This window comes from Typopeltis vanoorti, chromosome 16 (assembly GCF_054136105.1).
Source record: "Typopeltis vanoorti isolate ZY-2024b chromosome 16, IOZ_Tvanoo_1.0, whole genome shotgun sequence".
Lineage (NCBI taxonomy): Eukaryota > Metazoa > Arthropoda > Arachnida > Uropygi > Thelyphonidae > Typopeltis > Typopeltis vanoorti.
The window spans coordinates 24,963,898-24,989,139 of NC_143564.1; the positions used below are offsets into that span (position 1 = coordinate 24,963,898).

Below are 25,242 nucleotides of genomic sequence, written 5' to 3' on the forward strand. Positions count from 1 at the left end.
GAGGAGGAACAGAAGAGAACATAAAAAATATATAATGCAAAATGCCAAAATAGCTTTAGCACAATGAGAAAAATATGGACAAAGAAAAAATAAACCTCAAGATAAAAATAAAAATATGACTCTTGAACACAAATGTAAAGACTATTCTACTAAATAAGTCTTCTGGAGACTAACCAAAAGGAATTTAAATAAACTGTAGATTTACATTAATTAACAGATATCTAATGAAAATAATAGGAATATACTGGCAAAATAGAATTTCAAACAAGACATTATGGGACAAAATAAGTGGATTGGCCAAATAATCAGAAACCCAGATGAAGATGCAGCAAAGACACTTAAGTTATATATATATAGAGGCTTAAGTGTCGCTGATTATTCATAATAATGTTTCCAGTATAAACAACATCAAGAGAGGAAAAAATAAATTTTTAAACTCATTAATATTTTGCTGGTTTTCTACAGATTATTTGGGCCTTTTGTATTTTATTTTTTATTCCTCTTCTTTTCCTACTTCAGTGCTCACCATGATAAATAAGGGTATCTTGCTGTCATAGTGGGTTTTCCATAATTTTAGTGTTAGGTTTCATTTGGAGCTAATCATCATCGAATAGAAAAATCTTCATTTTTGAGTAGGAAACTAGCGAAATATTAGTGAGTTTAATAAATGTATTTTTTCCTCTCTTGGTGTTGTTTATACCATAAAGCATTATTATGAACAGTTAAGAAATGGAACCTACAGAGAAGCAGAAGTTGAGGAATGCACCAAGATGACTTCAATGAAAGAAACTGAAGCAGATGGGAAAATCTTAGAACAAAATAGAAGCAAAGAACATAGTTCAAAGTCTGAAGCAGTAAAGAAAGTACCCTCAGGTGTGAGTGTGTGGGGGAGGATATAGGGTGTTATGATAGCACTACATGAGAAGTTAACATCATTAATATAATTTAAATACAAAATTAATAACAGAAAAACTCACGTAAAAAGATTATTTAATAGTATAATTTTCACCTGTGCGTCACAAGCATCTTCAGTACATTTTAAGCTCAAATTAAACAATAACTGAGAATTCCAAAAAGCACCACCTAAGTAGCTAGTGTAAGATAACTAAAAAGGTCAATAAATTTCATAATAAAAAATAAAAAAAATTATATATACAATAAAAAGTTAGGAAAGATTAGCTGAATTATAAAGTACTATCTCCCATAAAGGGGATAGATGTAAACCATCAGATCTGTTTAAGTTAGGTGAGTGAAATAAAGTTTCACATGTTTCTTTATAAAGCCATTCCATGAGGAACCAACTTTTGTAATCTTTTTTTTACGTGAGTTTTTCCGTTATTAATTTTATATTTATATGTCTGCTCACGGTTTGCCATTATTAAAACTTATTAACATAATTTCTATGCAACCGATCTATTATCATAATAAAAGTGCAAATATACAAGCTGGCCCAAAATGGTCTATAATTGAAAAACTCTCTCTGCTTGTGGAGTAGAACTATTTTGCTTTCTTTCCACTCCTTAGACACCTTCCTCACTACAAGAGTTTCATTAAATAATTAGGTCAAGGCTAACTCATTTTAAGATTCCTTAAAACTATGTGCAGCTATGTCATCCATTCCCACAACCTTATATTAATCTTAAAATATGCAGATGATGCAAAGTTGGAGAGAGTTATGAGAAATAGAACAGATGTTGTAGTTTTGCAAGAAGACCTAAATAGACTAGACTGTATGAATTGGCGAATGTGTGGGGATGCCAGTTTAATGTTACTTATTTTAGATATTTTGGAGGAGGTATAGGAGATGAAGGATTTTGGGGTTATGGTGGATAGAAACTTGAAATTTCATGGACATTTTGCTAAAATTGTGAGGATGACACAGCAGATTATGGGAATGATGTGGATAACATCCCCCTGGTGATTGATAATAAAGTACACAAAACATGCTTTGTTGGTGGAACAATAAAGCAAATAATAACTGATGCGTTGCAGAAAAAGAAATAACCGAGCATCAAAATTACTGGTAGTTGTGGGCACAAATGACTTAGTTGAGGAGAAGAAGAATATTGATAGAAACTTGAGGAAGTTGTTGCAGCAGATAAAGAACAATAGTATTGTTGGGAAAGTCATAGGCATGTTCCCCAGATATGATAACAGTGAATTGAGAAGGAGAGAGGAGATAATAAATAGTAAGATGGCCGAGTTGTGTGAGGCAAAGGTGTTTCAATTTCTAAATCTGTGGAGTGAATTTGAAGGGAAGTAGTTCAAATGATATAAAGCTGATGGATTACATTTTAATGGGTTTGGTGTTGGGCATTTAGAAAGGCGATTGTTTTCTGAGATGTCATAGAGTCAAGAAATTAATGTAGCAAATGATCAGAGTCTGCCTGTGAAACAGGATAGCACAAATCAACAGCTTGTAGAGTAGAAGGAAGATGGATATGAGGTTGAAGATGTCGTTGCAGCAGTACAAGATGGTGGAATGCATAAAGGTGAGGATGAGATGGGTAAGAATGGAAATCACAGTCAGAATCAGGGGAACAGGAGTGGTCAAACCGAAGAGAGAGGTATAGTATAACAGTATAGTGGTATAGAATAGAGAATGTTGGTGCTGGTAGGATGGCCTCAAACACATGGTGAATGTTACATTTATACACAAATGTAAGGAGTATTTGAAACAAGACAGCTGAGTCTGTGGCATTGATTGAGACGGTATACCTAAAAGTAATTGGAATAAGTGAAACTTGGTTGTCTGAGGAGGATGTGATGTCAGGAATAGAATTACAAGGATATATAATTTTCCAGAAGGATAGAGATGTGATAAGAGGAGGAAGGGGAAGTGCTGTTAATGATTACAGAGAAATTGTGTCTGCAAAATGTGGAAGCTGATGGTGCAGGCAAAGATTTCTAATCTGTGTGGGGCGAGGTTAAAATAAACAGGTCAGTATAAAAGATGTTGTTATAGGCCAGGGGAATGCAGAGAATACTGACTGCGACATGTTTAAGCAAATTAATTGGGCATGTAAAAAGAAGGTGATCCTGATGGGAGACTTTAATTATAGGAATAAGGACTGGAAGGAGGAGATAGTGTATGGGAACAAGGAGAGCGAGTTTCTGAGAGGTAAGTATCTTAAGCAGCACGTGATTGAAGTAACTAGAGGCGTGAATGTTTTAACAACTACATCTTGTGATAATTCACAAGATGTAGTTGTTAATAGGTTTTGACACTGCCGCCAGTTGGTGGGAATGATCATGAGGTACTTGTTTGGGAAGTGATGAAACAAGAAAAGGTCACTGGCAAAAATGAATACATGTGGCAGTATGAAGGTGATTATAGGATGCTCTGTAGTCAGTTAGCATCAACACGTTGGGTAGATTTGCTGAGTAGAAAAGATGTTGACAATGCATGGAAACTCATAAGGCAGTATCTGACAAAAGTAATGTATGACTGCATACCAAGGGTTAAGCGAGTAAATAGAGTAGAAGTGAAATGGATGAACAGTGAAATCAAGTAAGCTGTGCTGGAAAAGAAAATGTTATGGAGGAGTTACAAGACAGTTGGTGGTGATCAGATCCATGAAGAGTATAAAGTGCAGGTTAGAAAAGTGACGAGCATGGTAAAGAAAGAAAAGGTGCAGTATGAGAAGAGATTGGCTGGTCAGGCCAAGGTTAACTCAAGGGAATTTTTCTACTACATGGCAAGCAAGAGGAAGAATAATTATGGCAGACTAACATTGGTGGATATTCATGGCAGCAAACTAACAGCTGCAAAGGATATAATGGAATTATTAACTGAACACTTTATCAGCGTATATCATGCTGGTATAAATTATCCGGTACAATATATAGAAGAGAGGCAAGTATTAGGAGAATTGGAAGTGAAAGAAACAGAGGCATATCAGATGTTGGTTGGGTTAGATGTGAATAAGGCTGTGGGAATGGATGACATATCTACACATATGCTTAAGAATGTATACCACAGTTGGTTATATCCTTGACCTGGTTATTTAATGAGTCTTGCAGTGGGTAGGGTTCCTAAGGAGTGTAAAGAGGGAAAAATAGTACCACTCCACAAGCATGGTTCTAAGACAGAAGTCTCCAACTATAGGCTAACCTGTATAACTGCAGTTGTAGTCAAGGTGTCAGAGAGATTGGTAAGGAATAGAATACAGAATTGGGTTGATGGACGTGGCATTCTTTATAAAGGTTAGCATGGGTTTGTAAAGAGTATTTGAAAGAGTTATAAGGCTGTGTAAGTTCTGTTTCAGTAATTTACTTGCATTTTATGATAAGATGACAAGTGTGTTAGATAAGGGAGAATCATATACAGTGATATTCTTAGACTTTTTTTCAAAAGTGTTTGATAGATTACCACAGGATAAGTTGGTGTACAAGCTGCAGAGGATGGGAATAGACACTATATTGGTTAGATGGATCAGAGATTGCTCTCTGAATGATACCAGCAGGTTATGTGTGATGGAGGCGTGTCTGAAAAAAAGAAGGTAACCAGTGGCGTACCCAGAGTTCTTGGGTCCCTGCTGTTTAACTTGTTTGTAAACGATATATCATGTGGACTGACTGGGGATCTTCAGTTATTTGCTGATGATATAAAGTTGGGAAGAATTATAAGTTTCAATGCTGATGCTGAATCCCTTCAGGAAGATTTGAATAGACTTTTTACTTGGACAAAAGAGTGGGGTTGTAGTTTTAATATCGATAAGTGCAAGTGTCGCATTTTGGAGTGCAGAAATATAAGGCTGTGTACTATTTTGATGGTGCCGTACTGCAGGAAGTGGATGAGATTAGAGATTTGGGAGTGATGGTTGACAGTAGACTGAAGTTTAGAGGGATACTTCTAGGGTTGCACATCGTAGTGCTGCTATGATAAGAAGTAATCTAACATGCAAGGATAAAGAAGTGGTTGTGCTATTGTATAAGGCACCGGTCAGACCTCATTTGGATTATTGTGCTGAGATCTGGTCACCTGGTTTTCAAAGTGATGTATAGATATTGGAGAGGGTCCAGAGATGAGTGACTAAGACAATATCCAGAGTTTGGTATGCTGGCTATGGAGAGAGGTTGAAGAGATGTGGATTGCAGAGTTTGGTGGATAGGAGGAAGAGATGTGATATGATAGAGATGTTTTGGTTACTGAGAGGATTTTATCAGATTAATTGTGAGGGGATTTTAAAAATAGTAGAAGGTGAGAGGGGAAGAACCAGAGGTTATTCCTGGAGGTTATGTAAAAGTCTGGTGAAGAAGGGTGAGGAGTAGATTTATTACATGGAGAATTGTCAGTGAATGGAATGCATTTCCAGAATGTGTTGTTAATGCAAGGAGTGTTAAGTTTTAAAAGAGGTAAACCGTGAGTAGACATAACTATACAAATAAATAACGGAAAAACTCACGTAGAAATATTATTTAATAGTATAATTTTCGCCTGTGTGTCACAGGCATCTTCAGTACAATTAGGCACAAAAATTAAACACTAACTGACAATTCCAAAAAGCGCCTCCTAAGTAGCTGGTGTAAGATAACTAAAAAGGTCAATAACTTTCCTAAAAAAAAAAAAAAAAAAAAAAAAAAAAATTTAATACAATAAAAAGTTAGGAAAGATTAGCTGATTTGTAAAGTACTATCTCCCATAAAGGGGATAGACGTAAGCCGTCGGATCTGTTTAAGTTAGGAGAATGAAGTAGAGTTTCACATGTTTCTTTATAAAGGCGTTCCATGAGAAACTGACTTTTGTGAAGAACTCTCGTCTTTCTCCAATGAACTCTGTGTCTAGTGAAGATGGCATGTTCTGCAAGTCCAGACTTTTCAGGTTTAAAGTATTCAATATAAGATTGGTGTTCTTCTAGCCGAATGGAGGCAGATCTTCCCGTTTGTCCAAAATAACATAATCCACAAGAGCACGGAATCTGGTAGACACCTGGATGATTAAGATGTGGAAGCTTGTCCTTTGGAGAAGCGAGAAAGGTGGAGATTTTTCTAAACGGTCGAAAGGCAACAAAAATATTCAGTGGTTTTAAAATTTCTGCTATACGTTCACTGATGCCTTGTATATAAGGGATGGTAATGCGCGTTATTTCCTCTGTGTTTGAAGAGGGAGACATATTAAATCTACTCAAAGTTCTTTTAATGAAGCAATTCTTATAGCCATTAGATAGAAAGGAAGAAGTTATATATCGTATTTCTTTCTATAAAAGATCGTCTGTAGAACAAAAGGAGTGGGCCCGATGAACCAGTGTTTTAATAGTTCCTGCCTTTTGACTGGGATGGTGATGAGATTCCGCATGGATATAGGGCCTGTATGAGTCTTCTTTCTATAAACTGAGAAATGTAGGTTACCATCTGGTTGGCGAAGAATTAGAAGATCTAAAAAGGCTAACTGCTTATTTGATTCTACTTCTAGGGTAAACTTGATCCTAGGATGAAATGCGTTTAACTTATTGAGAAATTGTTGAAGTTCATCAGAAGAGCCATTCCATACAGCAAAAATGTCATCGACATATCTGAACCAATGAGTAGGTCTGGGAGAAATATTGTCAAAGATACGTTGTTCAAAATGTTCCATAAAGAAATTAGAGATAGCAGGAGAGAGAGGATTACCCATTGCTGTTCCTTCAATTTGTTGATACAACTTATTTTTAAAAGAAAAATAACCAGAATTTATTACAAAATCAAATAAGTTTACAATGTCTGAAGGAAATTCCTGTTGTAGTAATTCAATACTTTCCGAAAGAGGCACATTTGTAAATAAAGAAACAACATCTAAACTGATCATGATATCAGAAACGTCCAAATGAAGATCTGAAATTTATTTTTAAAATCCAAAGTATTTTTTATATAAGTATCAGTTCTTCTAGTTGAAGAGGAGAGTAAATTAGATAAAAATTTTGAGATTTTGTAAGTTGGGCAACCTATACAATCTACGACTGGTCTTAACGGAATGCCTGGTTTATGAACTTTTGGACGACCATACAATCTAGGTGGACGACCGAAGAAGGTTTTAAGTTTTTTCTTTTGATCTTCATTCCATGTAGATACATTATCTATAAGAGAATTAAGTTCTTCTAATTCTTCGCCAACCAGATGGTAACCTACATTTCTCAGTTTATAGAAAGAAGACTCATACAGGCCACTATATCCATGCGGAATCTCATCACCATCCCAGTCAAAAGGCAGGAACTATTAAAACACTGGTTCATCGGGCCCACTCCTTTTGTTCTACAGACGATCTTTTACAGAAAGAAATACGATATATAACTTCTTCCTTTCTATCTAATGGCTATAAGAATTGCTTCATTAAAAGAACTTTGAGTAGATTTAATATGTTTCCCTCTTCAAACACAGAGGAAATAACGTGCATTACCATCCCTTATATACAAGGCATCAGTGAACGTATAGCAAAAATTTTAAAACCACTGAATATTTTTGTTGCCTTTCGGCCGTTTAGAAAAATCTCCACCTTTCTCGCTTCTCCAAAGGACAAGCTTCCACATCTTAATCATCCAGGTGTCTACCAGATTCCGTGCTCTTGTGGATTATGTTATTTCGGACAAACAGGAAGATCTGCCTCCATTCGGCTAGAAGAACACCAATCTTATATTGAATACTTTAAACCTGAAAAGTCTGGACTTGCAGAACATGCCATCTTCACTAGACACAGAGTTCATTGGAGAAAGACAAGAGTTCTTCACAAAAGTCAGTTTCTCATGGAACGCCTTTATAAAGAAACATGTGAAACTCTACTTCATTCTCCTAACTTAAACAGATCCGACGGCTTACGTCTATTCCCTTTATGGGAGATAGTACTTTACAAATCAGCTAATCTTTCCTAACTTTTTATTGTATTAATTTTTTTTTTTTTTTTTTTTTTTTTAGGAAAGTTATTGACCTTTTTAGTTATCTTACACCAGCTACTTACGTGGCGCTTTTTGGAATTGTCAGTTAGTGTTTAATTTTTGTGCCTAATTGTACTGAAGATGCCTGTGACACACAGGCGAAAATTATACTATTAAATAATATTTCTACGTGAGTTTTTCCGTTATTTATTTGTATAGTTAAAGGAGTGTTAAGGACTTTAAGATTCATTATGATTAATATGTTGTCAGTTGAATGAACCTCCCATGATGAGTCTGTCAACTCCATGGGGGGTGTAATAATAATAATAATAATGTCATCTACATATTTTAAACTAACAATGGTAATTATTCAAGATTAATGTAGATCAAAATTAAAATAAATTACCTTGACTGTTACAGTATAGTTAATCACCATAGCCTTAGCAAACACAGCAGGAGGAAACTTTGGATTAGCTAATTTTGTAGTTAAGTAGAGACGAAAGTTTGGATCATAATCTACATCTTTATCTCCTAAATACACAAACTGACGACCCTGTTGATCTGTAAGAGTACACAGAAAACTAAATGAATATATTTTAAATAAATCACAAGCAAGGGTGGGAAACCCATTGAGAACAGTAGAAATTATATGGAAAAAAGTATTGAATATTTACTATTATGCAATGATGTTTTACAATGTCAGTACATTGAAAAACAATTTACTGACATTGATTTTGTAAAAATGCATGTATTTTTTTCTAAGGAATGTGTTTATTTTGTTATTATTATTATTTCGTAACACCTCCAAGGAGGCCAAAGACTCATCGGGGGAAGGGCACCTACTCTACAAATCTCTGTCTCCACCACTTAATTCACCAACTACACCAATCACAACTCCATCATCTACACACAATGCTGTCTACTGCAAATGCACCACTAGTATTTTTACAGACAAAAAATACCACTAGTATTTTTTGTCTGTAAATTGTGTGTGTTCTTAAGGCAATTTGTCTGTATTTAAAAGTAATATAAATATCATCATCATTGTCATATGGAAGTCTAAAGATTCATCATGAAATTTGCCCCACTCCTCCCCCCATTAACATATATTCAGACAATGCCTATCATACTACTGTGCCTTGAATTTATTTACTTCTTCTTCTTCTTCTTCTTCTTCTTCTGCAGCTTCTCCCACTTAAGTGGGGTCACTGTTTATTATGAGTCTCCTCCACACCTTCCTGTCTTGGGCTGTCACCACATCTAAGTTCTTCATCTTCAAGTCCTCTTCTACCAGCTCCCTCCATCTCTTCTTTGGCCGCCCACGCTTCCGCCTTCCTTGCACATCCATCTGCATGACCCTTCTTCCCACATATTCGTCCTCCCTCCTCATCACATGACCAAACCATCTCAACCTTGCCTCCTGTATTTTCGCTCCTAAGTTCGTAACTTTCACTGTTCCCCTGACATAGTCATTTCTCAGATGATCCTTTCTGGTCACACCGCACATCCACCTAAGCATTCTCATCTCTGCTACTTCCATCCTGCTAATGTTATTTTTCCTCAGGGCCACAGTTTCTATAGCATATGTCATAGCTGGCCTCACTACTGTCCTATAAATTTTGCCTTTCAGATTGATCGGCACCCTCTTATCACATAACACTCCAGCCATCTCCCTCCAGTTCCTCCAACCTGCTTGTATCCTGCATCCCACTTCCTTCTCACCTCCTCCATCTTCTTCCACTGTCGAACCTAAGTATCTAAAGTCTCTCACCTTCCTGATGACATTTCCTTCCAGCTCCAGGTCTGTCTCGTGGCCACCGCCCACTGCGCAACACATATACTCTGTCTTACTTCTGCTCAGTCTCATACCTCTCTCTTCCAGTACTTTTCTCCATCTTTCCAGTTTAGTTTCCGCTTCTTCTCTTGAATCTACACACAGCAAGATGTCATCTGCATACAACATTGTCCAAGGTGCATCTTCTCTCACCTCCTCTGTCACCACCTCCATCACAATATTAAACAGCAACGGACTTAATGCTGACCCTTGATGCAAGCCAACTGTTACTTGAAAACTTTCTGTCTGTCCCAAACAGGTCCGAACACTTGTCTTCACATTTCTGTACATTTCCTGCACCAACCTGACATATTTCTCCGGCACCTTCTTCTCCCTCAGACACCTCCAGACTTCTTGCCTTGGCACTCTATCGTATGCTTTCTCCAGATCAATAAATACCAGATGTAGCTCCCTTTGTTTCTCTCGATATTTTTCCATCATCTGTCGTAACCCAAAGATAGCATCTGTTGTTGATCTGCCAGGCATGAAGCCAAATTGTTCCTTTGCAATCTCCACCTCCTCCCTCAATCTACCATCAAGAACCCTTTCTAGGATCTTCATTGTGTGGGACATCAACTTTATTCCTCTGTAATTTTTACAGTCTTGTGCATCCCCTTTACCCTTGTAGATGGGAACAAGAGTACTCTCCCTCCATTCCTCGGGTATATTTTCCTGTTGGCAAACTTTCATGAACAGGTCCCACAGCAGGTCAATGCCCTCTTCCCCCAGTGCCTTCCATGCCTCCACTGGAATTCTGTCGGGGCCCACCGCTTTTCCATTCCTCATCCTCTTCATGGCCTCCATCACTTCCATTCTACTGATGTTCTGCACCATCCCCTCAGAAGGCTGCCCATCTCCTCTGTGAGTCCTTGCATTTTCCTCATTCAGAAGTCCCTCAAAGTATATTTTCTATCTGTTTCTTATGTCCACATCCCTCCATAATACTCTTCCTTCAGCATCTTTGATCTGCCTCACATGTAAGATGTCCTTAGCTGCTTTATTTCTACATTTCGCTAGTTGGTATTTGTTTGAATTTATTTACTGACAAAGAAAATTTATTTACATTCACAACTCTTCCAGCAAAAATTCTGGTTATGAAGTCCTTGATAACCACACTCTTAAATAACTTCCAGGATCAAATCTCTTTCTCTTTCCTTTCTTGAGATGTACAGAAAAAATGTCTTAATATGCTCTATAAAGCCTGTTTAGTAACTTATTTGTTTCAATTACATCCACTGTTTTCCTCCTATCAACCATTACTGAAAGTGTGATCATTCAAAATCCTGTGAATTATCACCACACTTTCATTTCCAAGAAACCCAGGCAATGAAACTGGTGGTAGCCCTATTGTTCCTCATCGCTATCCAAGTCATGAGGAACAATAACTCCCTCTTTTTACTTGTCTGTGTGTTTTTTCAGCACACAAGTGATTGAAAGTTTTGAGCTGTTATTATGCATGCCGACCTTTGCAATATGTTCTCAGAGCATTAAAACCCTGTTTTTCCTCCATCGCCTCCTGATAGTCTAGTTCTGTCATTGTAATAAATACTTTTTTCATCCATAAGTACATAACATCTTATCATATTAAACTGGGAACTACTTTTTTTGGGGGGGGGGAATTTATTATTAAAACAACTACCATGTTATAGTAAAACTTCAGTTTAATATCAACCAAAATAATCATGCAACTTTTTGACCTTCACATCAAGGTCATCATCTGGAATACACACATATACACAAAAAAACACACCACATTACAATCTACATGGTATGCTAAACTTACAGTAATTTGGTCAACTGTTACAATTACTGGCCTGAACTTCTGGTGAAAAAAAAAACCTTGCTACATCAAAGCTAGAGTCCTGTTATTATTATAATCTATTTGATTACAAATTATTAAGGGATACGTTAAGCTAGAGGGCAAACATGCTCTTATCTAATTACTTTCATAAGTACTCATTATATAAATTAGAACAAAACAGTATAGATGGAGGCCAATATGAGCTGAAATTATTGCTTAGAGTTCTAAAGTAAGAGTTTTCTGGAAAACTTGAAGAACTTAAGTGGGCTGAATGTGTGCCATCTAAATTCTTGGGATTTTTATGCCACCATTATTGTTAAGATTGGGATGATGGATCAAAATTACAAGTTTGAAATGCCAAGTGATTATTTTGGTTTATATTAAACTGCAGTTTTACTATAACATGATAGTTGTTTCCATAAGTTTGATCACCATGTAACCATAAAGGAAAGGATACTTTTATTTGCCTACAATCTGAGTCTACTTAAATGATCCTGTTGATTTCTGTATTACCCTTTATTATTACTATTATTTTCCCAGACATCTCCATAGCCAAAAATTCATCATGGGAGGATTTTCCTATCATTATAAGACTTTGATCAGACTACACTTAGACTATTGTTCTCAGATCTGGTCCCCAGGATTTGAAGGGGATAAATTAACTGTGGAAAGGGTACAAAGACAGATAAAAAACATGGTGTCGGGACTGTACAATGTTATGAGGATTGGCTGAGGGAGTGTGGACTGCAGAGTTTGGTGGATAGAAGAAGGAGGGGTGATATTATTGAGACTTTTAAACTGTTGAGAGGTGGTTACAGGGTTGACACTGGGGAGTTCTTTCGCTTGGTTGAACAGTGGGAAGGAGTCATGACAAGGGGCCATCCCTGGAAATTATGAAAGGAAACTGTGAGAAAGAGGGTGAGGAGTGGTTTCTTAGCATGGAGGGTGGTTGAACCATGGAATGCATTGCCTGATGGAGTGGTGAGAGCGAGAACGGTCAATGAGTTTAAGGAGTGGTATGATAGACTTTGTGTTTCCTAGGAGGGACCTCCCTCGATGAGTCTTTTGACTCCATGGAGGCCTGAATAATAATAATAATTATTATTATTATTATTATTCACATATTACCTATTGTATTTTCCATGAGCTCTTGCACCGATGAAGGACTCACAAATGCTTCCTGCAATCCACTCCACCAATTCACCATCCTACAAACAACAATCTTATCCAAGAACCTTGCAATCCACACTCTTACACAATTTAAGGGGGGGGGGGGCGGATGATTCCTTTTTCTCTTCCTTCCTGCTATGTATTGAAAAAATTATCCAACATCATTTCTATAGAAGCACTTAATAGCTTACATTTCTATCATGTCTTCTATTTTTCACCAATCAAACAGTCATTATAACATATAGATCTTCAATCTGTCCTCATAGTGAGCATTCCATACCCCTTCCACAATCTTGGCCTTTGGATATTCTCCACCACTCTTTTTCATCCTTCATGAAATCCACAAGATCTGCATACAATAGTCCAGATATCACCTTATCCTCCTGATTCTGGATTCCTTCTTCAAACATGAACGGAAAAATCAGGAGAGTGGGTACTGAAGAGACAAAAATGCTTGGCAGTGTAAACAGAAGTAGGGTGAGAGATGAACAGAGAATAGAAAATTAAGAGGAACAGAGAAATGAAGGGGACCTTGGGTGGACATGGAGACATGGCATAGGAAGAGTGGATGTTGAAAGTGGCAGTGAATGTGTGTATGAAGATGGAGTACATTGCATTGTGGGTGGAGAAGTTGAGACTGAGCAGATATATATGGTAAGTGGTGAGTGATAAAGTTGATTGGGCAGGTGTGGTGGGGAAATCACAACCAACAAGTGGTTTGGTTGAACTGGTTATAGACCTAAAAACGAACTGCTGTGTTTGTTTACAAATGCTGGAAGAATCAGAAATAAGGGGGATGAAATGGTTTCAGTGATTGAGTTTATTCATCCCTAAATCATTGGAATAAGTAAAACATGGTTGAATGAATATGATATCTTAACGGGAATAGAAATGGAAGGATACAGTATTTTTTATGAGGATAGAAAGGGCAAGAAGGGAAGGGGAGTGTGCTGATGATAGAAGAGAAATTAAGTCCACACAAGGTAGACATGAAAGGGGGAAATTGTGGCAATGGTTAAGAGGCAGCGTGGTGTAATGTGGAGGTTTAGAGGAAGACATATTTAGTTGGATGTTGATATAGGTCTGTGAATGTGGAGAGTGGTGATGAAGAAATGTATAAAAACTTGGGTTAGTGAACAAAGGAAGGGTAATTAGTATGGGTGATTTTAATTATGAAGATATAGATTGGAATGAATTATTTCATCAGAGGATGTAACTGTGAGAGAGGTTTCATACTTTCCTCCAGTTGGTGAAAGTGAGCATGAAGTAATCATCTGTGTTGTGGCTAGTCATATGCAGACTTTTGTGAGGAAAGGATATATGTGGAAATATAAGGCTGGTGATTATGACAAGCTTAGGAGACAGCTTGGAGCTATAACTTGGAACAAGGAGTTGAGCGGTAAGGAAATAAGTACACGTAGTTGTGTTGTATAATTTTCTGGAGGCTTCAACTCTCCGAAGACTAGTCACCTCAGACACACTATCCATTCATTTCATTGAGGGTCTACCACTTTCTCTTTTTCCAGGAACTTTACCTTCTGTTACTATTTTGAGAAGTCCTCCTTCCATTCTTTCAATGCATTCAAAGAATTTCAGCTTTTTTCTGTCAGTATCATTAAGGAATCTTAAAGTTCTACAATCTTTTCTAGCATCCATCCATTTATCCACCTTTCAGTATGTGAGATCCTGAAAAGTCTCCTGTAATAATCTTATATTTCATTCTTCTGGCCTCTATTTCAAACCACATTGCCTCAAACATACTACCCACACCCATGGCCTTCTGATGTTCTACTCTTTTTAGCTCCAATACCTCTATCATTATTAGCAGAATCTCTCCCCCATTCTGTTCCCCCCCTCTCTAAAAATACTATATTCCTTGAATTCTATTCTTGTAACTACATCATGCACTGTCTTCTAAATCTCACAGTAGATGAAATAGCCAATGCACAAAACTCCCCTCCCTCTTATTCTGAAACTTCTGCAAGATATGAATAATAAGTCAACATGCACCATAGTGTGAAGAACAAACAGCCATGGTACCCACTTTAATAAGCTGTAGGACTTCCTTTCACTATGATGATTACAGCAATCCTACAGGGCATACTTTCCACAAGCACACAAAGCAATCAATGTGAATTTTGAACCATTCTTCCTGTAGGCATGTAATGAGGTTCTGGACTGTTGTGGGGCAGATGTCCCTTGACCTTACCCGACACTCTGGTTCATCCCACAGATGTTCAATAGGGTTGAGAACAAGACTCTGCAGAAGAGAGTGGTGAAGTTCATATCCACACAGTTACAGCAGCCTTATGACACAGTGCATTGTCTTGTTGAAAGAGACAATGGTCAGTTCCATAGAAACATCACAAGTTAGGAAGTGTTGCACTGTCCAGAAACCTCTCAGAGTTCAATGTTCACAGCACCACAAATAGAGGTCTGAGGCCAAACCAGGAAAATGACCATATCCTCACACTGTCATTTCCAAATTTCATAGTAAGGGTTACACACTCTGCTAAGAGACATTCACCAGACACACCCATCCATTGCTAGGTAGAGGGTGTAGAATGATTCATCACTCCATAATACAGCTTTTCAAGCTTCCACTGTACATGCTTTCAAATTGCTATGAAATTCTCCAGTAAGATTAATCCTACTAGGGTATCCATGGAACTTTATTAAATGGTAAAATAGAATGAGACTGTTAATGACCTTGTGTGGAAGTTCATGCCAGAAGAGACTGAATATTTCCATATATCAGGTTCCACTGTTATAAATGAATAGAAAGTTGTTACTGAATGTTGCAGCAGTCTTAGGATTAGGCATAGAAGTTTGTAGTATTAAGGAACAACACTTAGGCTGTTGTCATTATTTATTCTAAATAGTGGAATATGTAACCCTATATCATACTGGAGTAGGTTTATAAACTTTTGGGGCTGTATTGCTTAAATAGGAATTTTAATACAAACATTTTAATACTTTCATTCTTCTTTGATAGTTTGAGAAATTCCTTTTTAACTTCCTCATGTCAGGCTGGATCAAACAAACTGCATAGGTTTACTAATAACTGCTTCATTTGGCTTCTGTGATAACAGTAATATTAATACAGTACAGCCGAGCAGGGAAGATTATGGTTTTAAGCACTAAGATATAGAAAAAAACGAAGCTTGCTCAATTAATCTTTAACACGTTCGCTGCCAACTATGAGTATACTCGTAGTTCATATATGAGCTACACAAGCCAGCTATGAGTATAGTCGTATGACGTTTATCGCCAGCAACGAGATTACCATACTGACCTTGAAGAAGTGAAAATGCTTGGCTTGTGGAGCTAGCAGCAAAACTGTGTATACTTATAGATGGTATATGCTCTGCACAAGCCGACTACGAGTATACTCGTATGACGCTTACCACCAGCAACGAGATTACCGTACTGACCTTGAAGAAGTGAAATTGCTCGGCGTACAGGAACAGACTATGCCGAAGTAGATTGGCAGCAAACGTATTAATTGAGCAAAGTCATTAATCACTGTGAATTTGGGATTAATTTTTCTCAGAAGATTAACAGTATACAGAGTGGGCTAATTCACACACTGAGAGATTATGGAAGGAAGGGAACATTGCAGTTTATGTATACTAATGCCCGAAGTATTCAGAATAAGTGTGAAGAATTTTTGTCATTACTTAGTGAAAAAAGCCAAAAATTATAGGAATTAGTGAGACTTAGTTAATTAAGAATGATATAGTTATAGGGATTGAATGTAAGGGATACAGTATTTTCTGGCAATACAGGATGGGACAGAATGGGAGGAGGGGTTTTACTAATGATAGATGAAGAGTTAAAGCCAAAAAGGGTAGAAGTGCCTCAAGGTACTAAATAGAGGGCAGTTATTTGAGGCTGTTTGGTGTGGGATAGAGATCAACAGGGAGAAATATGCAATTGGTTGTTGCTATAATCCAAGGGGTATAAGGGAGAATGTAGATAGTATGTATTGGCAAATTAGCATGATGAGTGAAGGTCGAGTAATGATAATGGGGGATTTTACATTTGAGGATATAGATTGGGAGAAGGAATGGTCACAAGGAATGAAGGAAATGGAGTTTATACAGTTGTTAAGAGATAACTACCTGAGACAGCATGTAATGGAAGGGACAAGAGATTCGAGAGTGTTAGATCTAGTCATAGCATGGGAGAACATATCAATAAGTAATTTAGTTACACTGTCTCCACTTGGGGAAAGTGATCATGTGGTCTTGACCTGGGAGATTGTAAGATGTGCTGAATATTCTTGAGAAGGGGGACATGTGGAATTACAAGGCTGGTGATTATGACAAGCTGAGAAGTCAGCTTTCAAAACAATTAAATTTATTCAAAACTCAGCATGTTTCATCAGACTGTCTGACTTCTTCAGGCTGAGATTTGTAGATGACATATTTCTTATCTGGGAACATGGCACCGATAACCTTCAGTCTTTTTTAAATCATTTAAACAATTTCCACCAAGATATCAAATTAACAATGGAGGTTGAAGAAAATGGATCTCTTCCCTTCCTAGACGTAAGACTTACTAAGACATCTGATTCTATTAAAATCTCAATCTTTAGAAAATCTACACACACAGATAGATACCTGCATGCGTCCTCCCATCACTATCCCGCACAGAAAGTGGGTATCATCTCAACCCTAGCACATCGTGCCAGAGCTGTACTGTCAGATGATGAAGATCTAAAAAATGAACTACAATATCTACAAAGAACCTTCACAAGTAATGGCTACTCGTCGAAAACTATTAATAAGCATCTATACCGCTGCCATCAAAATAACTCAGAAACACAAGACAATCCCAAAGGTTATATCTCCTTACCATATATCAGCTCGCTCTCCATGAAACTAAGAAGAATTTTATGAAAGTTCAACATAAAAACCTGTTTCTCTACTCTTCCTAAACTAAGATCGATTTTAAGCAAATACAAACAAGCTCACAACCATCTACAATTCCCAGGAGTGTACAAAATTACATGTGACTGCGGGAAACAATACTATGGCCAAACTGAAAAATCCATCCTCCTATGTCTGGAAGAACACCAGAGGGACATTGCTTACAAAAGAACTAGAGCAAGTGCCCTGTCAAGCCATGTACTGTTTTCAGTAAACACAAATGATGAAGGCTGTCAACATGAGATAAACTGGACAACAACCTCAAACCTTCATATATGCCGTGATGAGGTGGAGTGCCGCATAGTCGAGTCTAAGGAAATTGTTATGGACCCTCATCACATAAATAATAACCTTAGCTATAATCTACCGGACTCTTTCAGCTCTGCTATCCGATATTGGCACACTCGTGAAATCAGACGCACGCAGCTGCTTAACAATAGACCTTCAACACGGACTGTAGCTACAGTTCAAAACTAATTGAATTTTCTAATAGTCGTTTGTATAGTGATACTGTGTTTCTTATAGTATTTATTTGCTTTCTATGTTCCCACGCCTGAAAGAAGTCGGACAATCCAATGAAACACGTTGTGTTTTGAATAAATTTAATTGTTATTCTAGTCTCGGTTATAGTCAGTATATATAAATATGAATATATATATATATATTGCCCATGGGCAGTTAGTCCAATGGGCTAATTGCATGAAACCTCATCTGCATATGTTAATGATTTATTTTCCTTCATGGTCAAGGGAACTGCTATTCCTTGAACAGCATATGAGTTGTCAACTTTTAGTAAGAAAGCTCAAAGTACCAATGCGAAGTAAAAGGGACTTAGAGGATAGCACTGCTAAATTCTTTTTGTATTTGATTGTTTATTGATCTGACTATATTAGTATAGGCTTCTTTGATGATGGATGAGTTCTTTTGCTTGTCCCAGTTTGCTGGAAGATGTAGAACAAAAGAGCATGCTGGACATCGTCAAATGCTTGAATTAGATCCACTGAAAGTATTTCAAGTGGATGTGTTTTCATAATCATCAGATGGAGTAGATGACGTAGCAGGAACAGATTAAACTTACTGCTCTGCGTGGAACTCCACACATATGCACACTTTTGAGCATCTATCTCATTCCTGCTTTGAGCCTGTTGTTAATATTGCAAAAAAAGGATCTTGTGATCAGTAATAGATAGAGAAATAGGTCTCTGTTGTTGAATAAGACATAGCCTTTATAGTATGGCTGGCTACAAATTCACTTTCTGATGTCATTTTGCTTCACCCCTTATACAGGCCTTTTATTTTTTCCTTTTGAGGAAAGCACATCCCATACACAATTCAGTCATATTCTGGTTTACTGCTTCCTTGAATTTTAAGCATGTATTTCAGTATTTTCCAATTCCAAGTAACCTTATTCCAACTCAAACAGAGCGTCGTGAATTTGGATGAAAAATTCGATGAAAAATCTGCTGAAGTCTCCATAGACCAAAATCAATCCCTATTTGTTTATGCATTGGAATTTAAGGACTGGATTATGATCTGGCATGCTGATATTAAGATGTTCAATCTGAATTACTGCAAGAGAAGAGAAGATATAAATTAGAAGAATCCTACATACATTTATCAGATGAGCATTGTCAGAAATTCCCGCATTAAACAAACTAGGAGTTGACTCCATATGTCCACTTAAGCAGCAGCTGGTGCAAAGCTAAATGTTTCAATTGTGTAAAGATTGGACATATTGCCAGCCATTGTTCCAAACCTGTAGGAAGTGTGGAAGTTCTGTGACATCCAGTGATGAGCTATAAGGGGCTTGCATGAGCCCTTTGTTAAATTTTTCTCAAATTTGCGAGTCCCTTGTTCTTCTTGTTTACTTTTATATTTTTTCAAAAAAAAAAAAATTTTTTTTGAAACATATTATGTGACAAACTCATACGGTAACCTAACAAAAATTAGTCTATTCGGCAGTGTATAAATTATTTGGGAATTATTGTTTCAACTTCTCTATAACGAATGCGCCCAAGTTTGAAAATAAAATAAGCGCATGCACTATCTTTACCCTTCTCCTTTCTGGTAGCCAATCCTATGGTAAAACCAGTAGCCAATCAAATGTTTTATAAAAGATTTCATTCTTATTATATTTTGATAGTTAAAAAATGTTTTTTGTATGTAAGATAAATTAACACGGTTGATTGTGTGCAAATATTTCATGTTTAGATCATGAAATCTTTGTTTAAAAATGATAGCCTTTAGCGATTGATTATCCTCTCATACTTTTTGATTGGAATTTGTACACAAATTCCAATCAAAATTATTAATAAAAGTTTTTGTGTGAAATACGACTTTTTTTTGTTTTTTGCTCAACGATGCGAGCCCTTTATTTAAATTTTCATAGCTCACCACTGGTGACATCACATTATCTGTTCCTTCAGAACTTTTGTCAAAAGAGCAGGCTCACCAGTAGAAGCAGTGAAGATCATACATACATCAGAAGTTATCAAAGAAAAGTTCCAATTGTACACTGATTTTAACATAATCAGTGTAATAACAACTAAACAGACAGAAGATCAAATGTAAACAAAGGTAACTCTTCTAGAAAGGGAAATCAGATAAGAGGAAACAGAAAAAAAAAGATAGAGATTTGGGAAAATTTGACAATTAAATGATGTCATCAAAAAGGAAAGGTGAATTAATTAAATGATGATAAAACAATGATGATAAACAGAAGAAGTTAGAAGGCAGTGTTAAAAAAGAGAACATAATCCAGAAAAGAGCAGAAGCAATCAAAGATGGAGAAGGTTGTAGATCACTCAGTGAAGGTAGCGTTGTCTCAGTATCAATATCATCTGCCTAAAAAAAAAAAAGGCTGGAAAAAAATTTACAGGAAGCAGAATACATATTTGCTCCTTCACAAACTGAAGACTTCATCAGATTTATCCAATATTCAGAAGTTAAAGACTTACAGCAATACCATACTAATCATGTTATTATTATTATTATTATTATTCAGGCCTCCATCGAGTCAAAAGACTCATTGTGGGAGGTCCTTCCTAAGAACATAAAGTCTGTCGAGACTCATAGAGGGGAGGTTCCCCATAAGAAACACAAAGTCTATCATACCACTCGTTAAACTCAAGGACCGTTCCCGCCCTCACCACTCTATCAGGCAATGCATTCCATGGCTCAACCACCCTCCATGCAAAGAAACCACTCCTCACCCTCTTGCTCACAGTTTCCTTTCGTAACTTCCAGGGATAGCCTCTTCTCATCACTCCTTCCCGCTGTTCAACGAAGTGAAAGAACTCCCCGGTGTCAACCCTGTAACCGCCTCTCAACAGTTTAAAAGTCTCAATCATATCACCTCTCCTTCTTCTATCCGCCAAACTCTGCAGTCCACATTCCGTCAGCCGATTCTCATAACTATCCTTGTACAGTCCTCAGACCATCTTTGACATCCGTCTTTGTATCTTTTCCACAGTTAATTTATCCCCTTCAAATCCTGGGGACCAAATCTGAGAACAATAATCCAAGTGTGGTCTGATCAGAGACTTATACAACGGAATGATAACTCTTTTATCTCTGCTGGTCAGTGTCCTCATTATTGCAGCAATCCTCTGTGTTACCTTCACCACCTTTGCAATATGTCCCCTAAATTTCAGGTTTCTATCAATCATCAACCCCAGATCTCTTGTCTCCCCTACTTCCTCTACTATAACTCCTCCAATAGAGTATGCAGTGTCCCATCGATGTTTCCCAAACCTCAAGACCTTACATTTTGCTGCATTAAACCGAAACCCCCATTCATTTGCCCATCTATCTAGCTTATTCAAATACTCTTGCAGGGCTACCACATCTGCACTATTACTAATAATCCTTCCCAGCTTTGCATCATCTGCAAACAACTGAATATCCCCTTGCAATCCACTGGCAAATGTCATTGATATAAAGGTTAAACAATATAGGTCCTAGTACTGAGCCCTGTGGGACCCCACTTGTAACCTTCTGTCTCCTTGAAACTGCTCCACCATACACAACTCTCTGATACCTATCAGACAGCCAATCCTGAATCCAGTTGACCAATCTGACATCCGGACCCATGTGTTGCAACTTAAATATCAGCTTATCATGTGGCACCCTGTCAAATGCCTTTGCTAAGTCTAAGAAAATTGCAGTATATGCCTTTCCCTCATCTAATGTTCTTGTAACTTTATTATAAAAGGCTAGCATATTGCTAAAACAAGAGCACCCTTTCACAAATCCATGTTGACTCTCACAGATAACATTACCCTCATCTGCCCAGTGCTGTATACGGTCCCTCACTACTTTCTCCAAGATCTTAACAACTACCGATGACACACAGACTGGTCTATAATTAGATACTTCCAGTCTGTTACCACCCTTATCCAATGGCACTATCTTACCTTCCTTCCATTCCCTGGGCACCTTTGCCGAAGCCACACTTTCATTGAAAAGCCAGGTTAAAGGCACTGTCAGTTCCCTAGCACATTCTCTCAAAACTCATGGTGAAATACCATCCAGTTCGAAAGCTTTACTGACATCCAGAGTTCTCAGTATCTGAAACACACTCTCCTCCTGTACCTCTAAACCTTGAACCTGCTCTATCCCTCTAGCATTAAAACTGACTCCACCAGGATGAAATACTCCAATAAAGTGTTCATTGAACAATTCCACTATGTCCTCTGCATCAGTCACTCTATTCCCATTTTTATCCCATAATATCATTCTTCCACAGTCATTTCTCCTCCTACTGGCCACATAGCTAAAAAATTCCCTAGGATTTTCTTTGGATCTTAGGGCCAATCTCCTCTCATATTCCAGTTTCGCTTTCCTTACCACACTAGTCACTCTTCTGGCCTGTGTCTTATATTCTTCATGCATCCTCTCTTCACCTGTCTCCTTATATCTCTTCCATAGCCTCTTTTTCACATGCAATTTCTGTTTAATATTGTTTGTCATCCACTTTACTCCAAATTGTGTCCTCTTCTTCACTCGTGGTATACAACTTACCATTGCTGCTAACAAATATTCTTTCACAATTTCCCATGCACTAACGATATCCCGGCCTTCCAATTCCTTCCTCCACGAAACATCCCGAAGTTGATGTCTAAGAGTATTATAATCACCTGCATTATAATTCCACATAAGTTCCCATCTCTTTGATACTCCTGCATGTCTATTCATTTTTCAAGTCAAAACCATATGGTCACTCTCTCCAACTGGTGGGAGAGATGTCATCTCAGTTATTATCAACTCTTCTGATGGTATAACCAAATCTAAAACTCTTGAACCTCTTGTTCCCTCTGTTACATGTTGCCTAAGACATTTGTCCCTCAAGAATTCTAGAAATTCCATTCCACTATTGCTACATGCATCTTCCTCTCTCTAATTTATACTACTGTAGTTAAAATCTCCCATAACAATCATTCTTCTTGCACTTGCCAAACTTAGCTGTCTAAACATCTCCTGGTTCCCATCCTCTGTGCTCCTGGGTCTGTAGCAACACCCCACTAAACATCCTGTCTTGCCTACCTCTACCTCACACCATATGCTCTCAAAATCATTTGTCTCACTTCCTTCCAAAGCCTCCACTCTTAGAGGACATAGGTCATCACTTATCATAAGCAGCACCCCACCACCATGCTTTCCCCTCCTATCCTGATGAAAAATGCTATACCCAGCGACTTCTATTCCTGTTATTATATCCCTTTCTGTCAACCACGTCTCAGTGATCCCAATAATTTTTGGCCAGGCTGATGCTATCTGCGCCACCAATTCCTCTCCCTTATTCCGGATTCTTCTGGCATTAGTATAAAGCATATAAATGCCATTGTTTCTATACCCAGCATTATCCCTTCTAGACTCCACTGGGCTCAGTGTTACCTGACATCATCTCCCTTCTCCCAAGTATCCATTCCCACAAGAGGCCACCCCTGCTATCATCCTCCCTGGGATGCACTGACTCTTTCAGACAGCAATCTCTCCAGATGCCTATGTCCTTCCTCATTCAAATGTAAACGGTCTCTCGCATACAATTCCTCTCTTTCCTCAAACACACTCCAAGCATCCACATATACCAGTCCTCTCTTGTCACACATTCTTGCTATTATGCCATTCAATATCACTGCTCTTCTGCTCAGCTATCTTCCTTCTACATTGCCTCTTTAAATGTACAGGGATTTCATAGAACATTAAACAATAAGCCATAATAAAAATGATGTTACCTATAATATCAGGTTGTTCTTTCTCTAAAATCTGTATTAAGTTTAATTAATTGGGAACAGAATTTTAAGAACTTGTTGCTTTCAATCCTAGTCTTACTCTTCAACAGAATATTGGAAGAAATGGATATTTTTCAGAACAGTTAGTCGAAAGCTACACCATATTTATTCCCCCAAAAAGACAGCAGCCTTGCAAATATATCAAGTTGGAGACCCATAACTCTGACTAATATAGACATACAAAATGTTTATGAAGATACTCAAATCAGAATAAAAAATCATCTCAGTGATCACACAAATTTATCATTTTTCAGGGAGAATGATAGATTGTAATATATTTCTCATTAGAGATATAATATATCTGGTCAATCAACAAAAGCTTTTATGTGTACTACTGTTACTTGAATTAAATAAAGCTTCCAACAGTGAGTGGCATGAATACTCCCACTATATACTAGCATATGAACCAAACTCACAAGAGTCATACTGAAAATCTAGAAAAAAAGCAACAGGAACAAGAACATCATTTAATGGATTTATGTTTGATAATATTCTAGTACATAGGCAGGGGATGTCCTTTAAGTCTTTTATTTTTTACACTGGAAGTAGAATGCAGAGGATCCAAGAATGTTCAGCCATCAGAGGAATTAATGTCTCTCTAATATTGCAAAAGATAAAAACCATCATTTATGTTAATGATATCATCCTAACCTTAAGAAATCCAGACTCTGTCTACTACTTTCTTAATCTAGCACAAATGTTTACTAGCATTAGTAGATTAAGTGTCAAAAACTGCTCAGGACATTTGGGATATTTGATCCTTCACATCTGTACTTTGCGCTGACACCAACAGAAGGCCCATAACAATTATGGGAATATCCTTTTTGAAAAAAAAAGCAGGGTTACAAACAAGGTGAATCATTTGGGAATGCTAGGCCTCTTGCAAACTTTGTAGAGTAGGATTCACATCCTTTTATAGCAGAGCTTCAATTCTAAAATCTAATTCTTCTTGCAATTATGTATATAGTTAATGACATGGACATTGAAGAGCAGGAAACAGTACTATACAAAATACTTCTTAACTACTTTTAGAACTTCCAGAAACAGGAAGTAGACAAGGATCTCTTTCTACCAACAACTCAAGGAATTTTCTCTTGCCAGTCCTTAAATTAAAATACCAAGTCAACACATCCAGATCATCAGGTACATTTAGCATCCATCTTATCAATCAAGTACTTTCTAGGCTTTTCTTTACCTCAGTTTGTAATACTGGCTGCAGGAACCGAATTACAGAAGTCATACTAATGCACTCATAATCCTCTGGATAACATCATCAGACAGCATAAGAGTATCATCATACAAATTCACAATCCACAGAAGATTTACTACAGTTTCTTTAATCTGTTCCATCCGTCTCTCAAAT

At 37.4% G+C, this 25,242-nt stretch overlaps 1 protein-coding gene across 1 annotated transcript in view; it reads right to left on the reverse strand.

Annotated features, from left to right (window-relative positions):
• The window catches only part of Dhc98D (Dynein heavy chain at 89D), a 1,285,966-nt gene that overhangs the window by 254,777 nt on the left and 1,005,947 nt on the right, over nt 1-25,242 (reverse strand). The window contains exon 53 of the mRNA XM_090406627.1: nt 8,254-8,408. Within this exon, the coding sequence (XP_090262753.1) occupies nt 8,254-8,408 (155 nt within the window). The remainder of the gene's footprint in view (nt 1-8,253; nt 8,409-25,242) is intronic.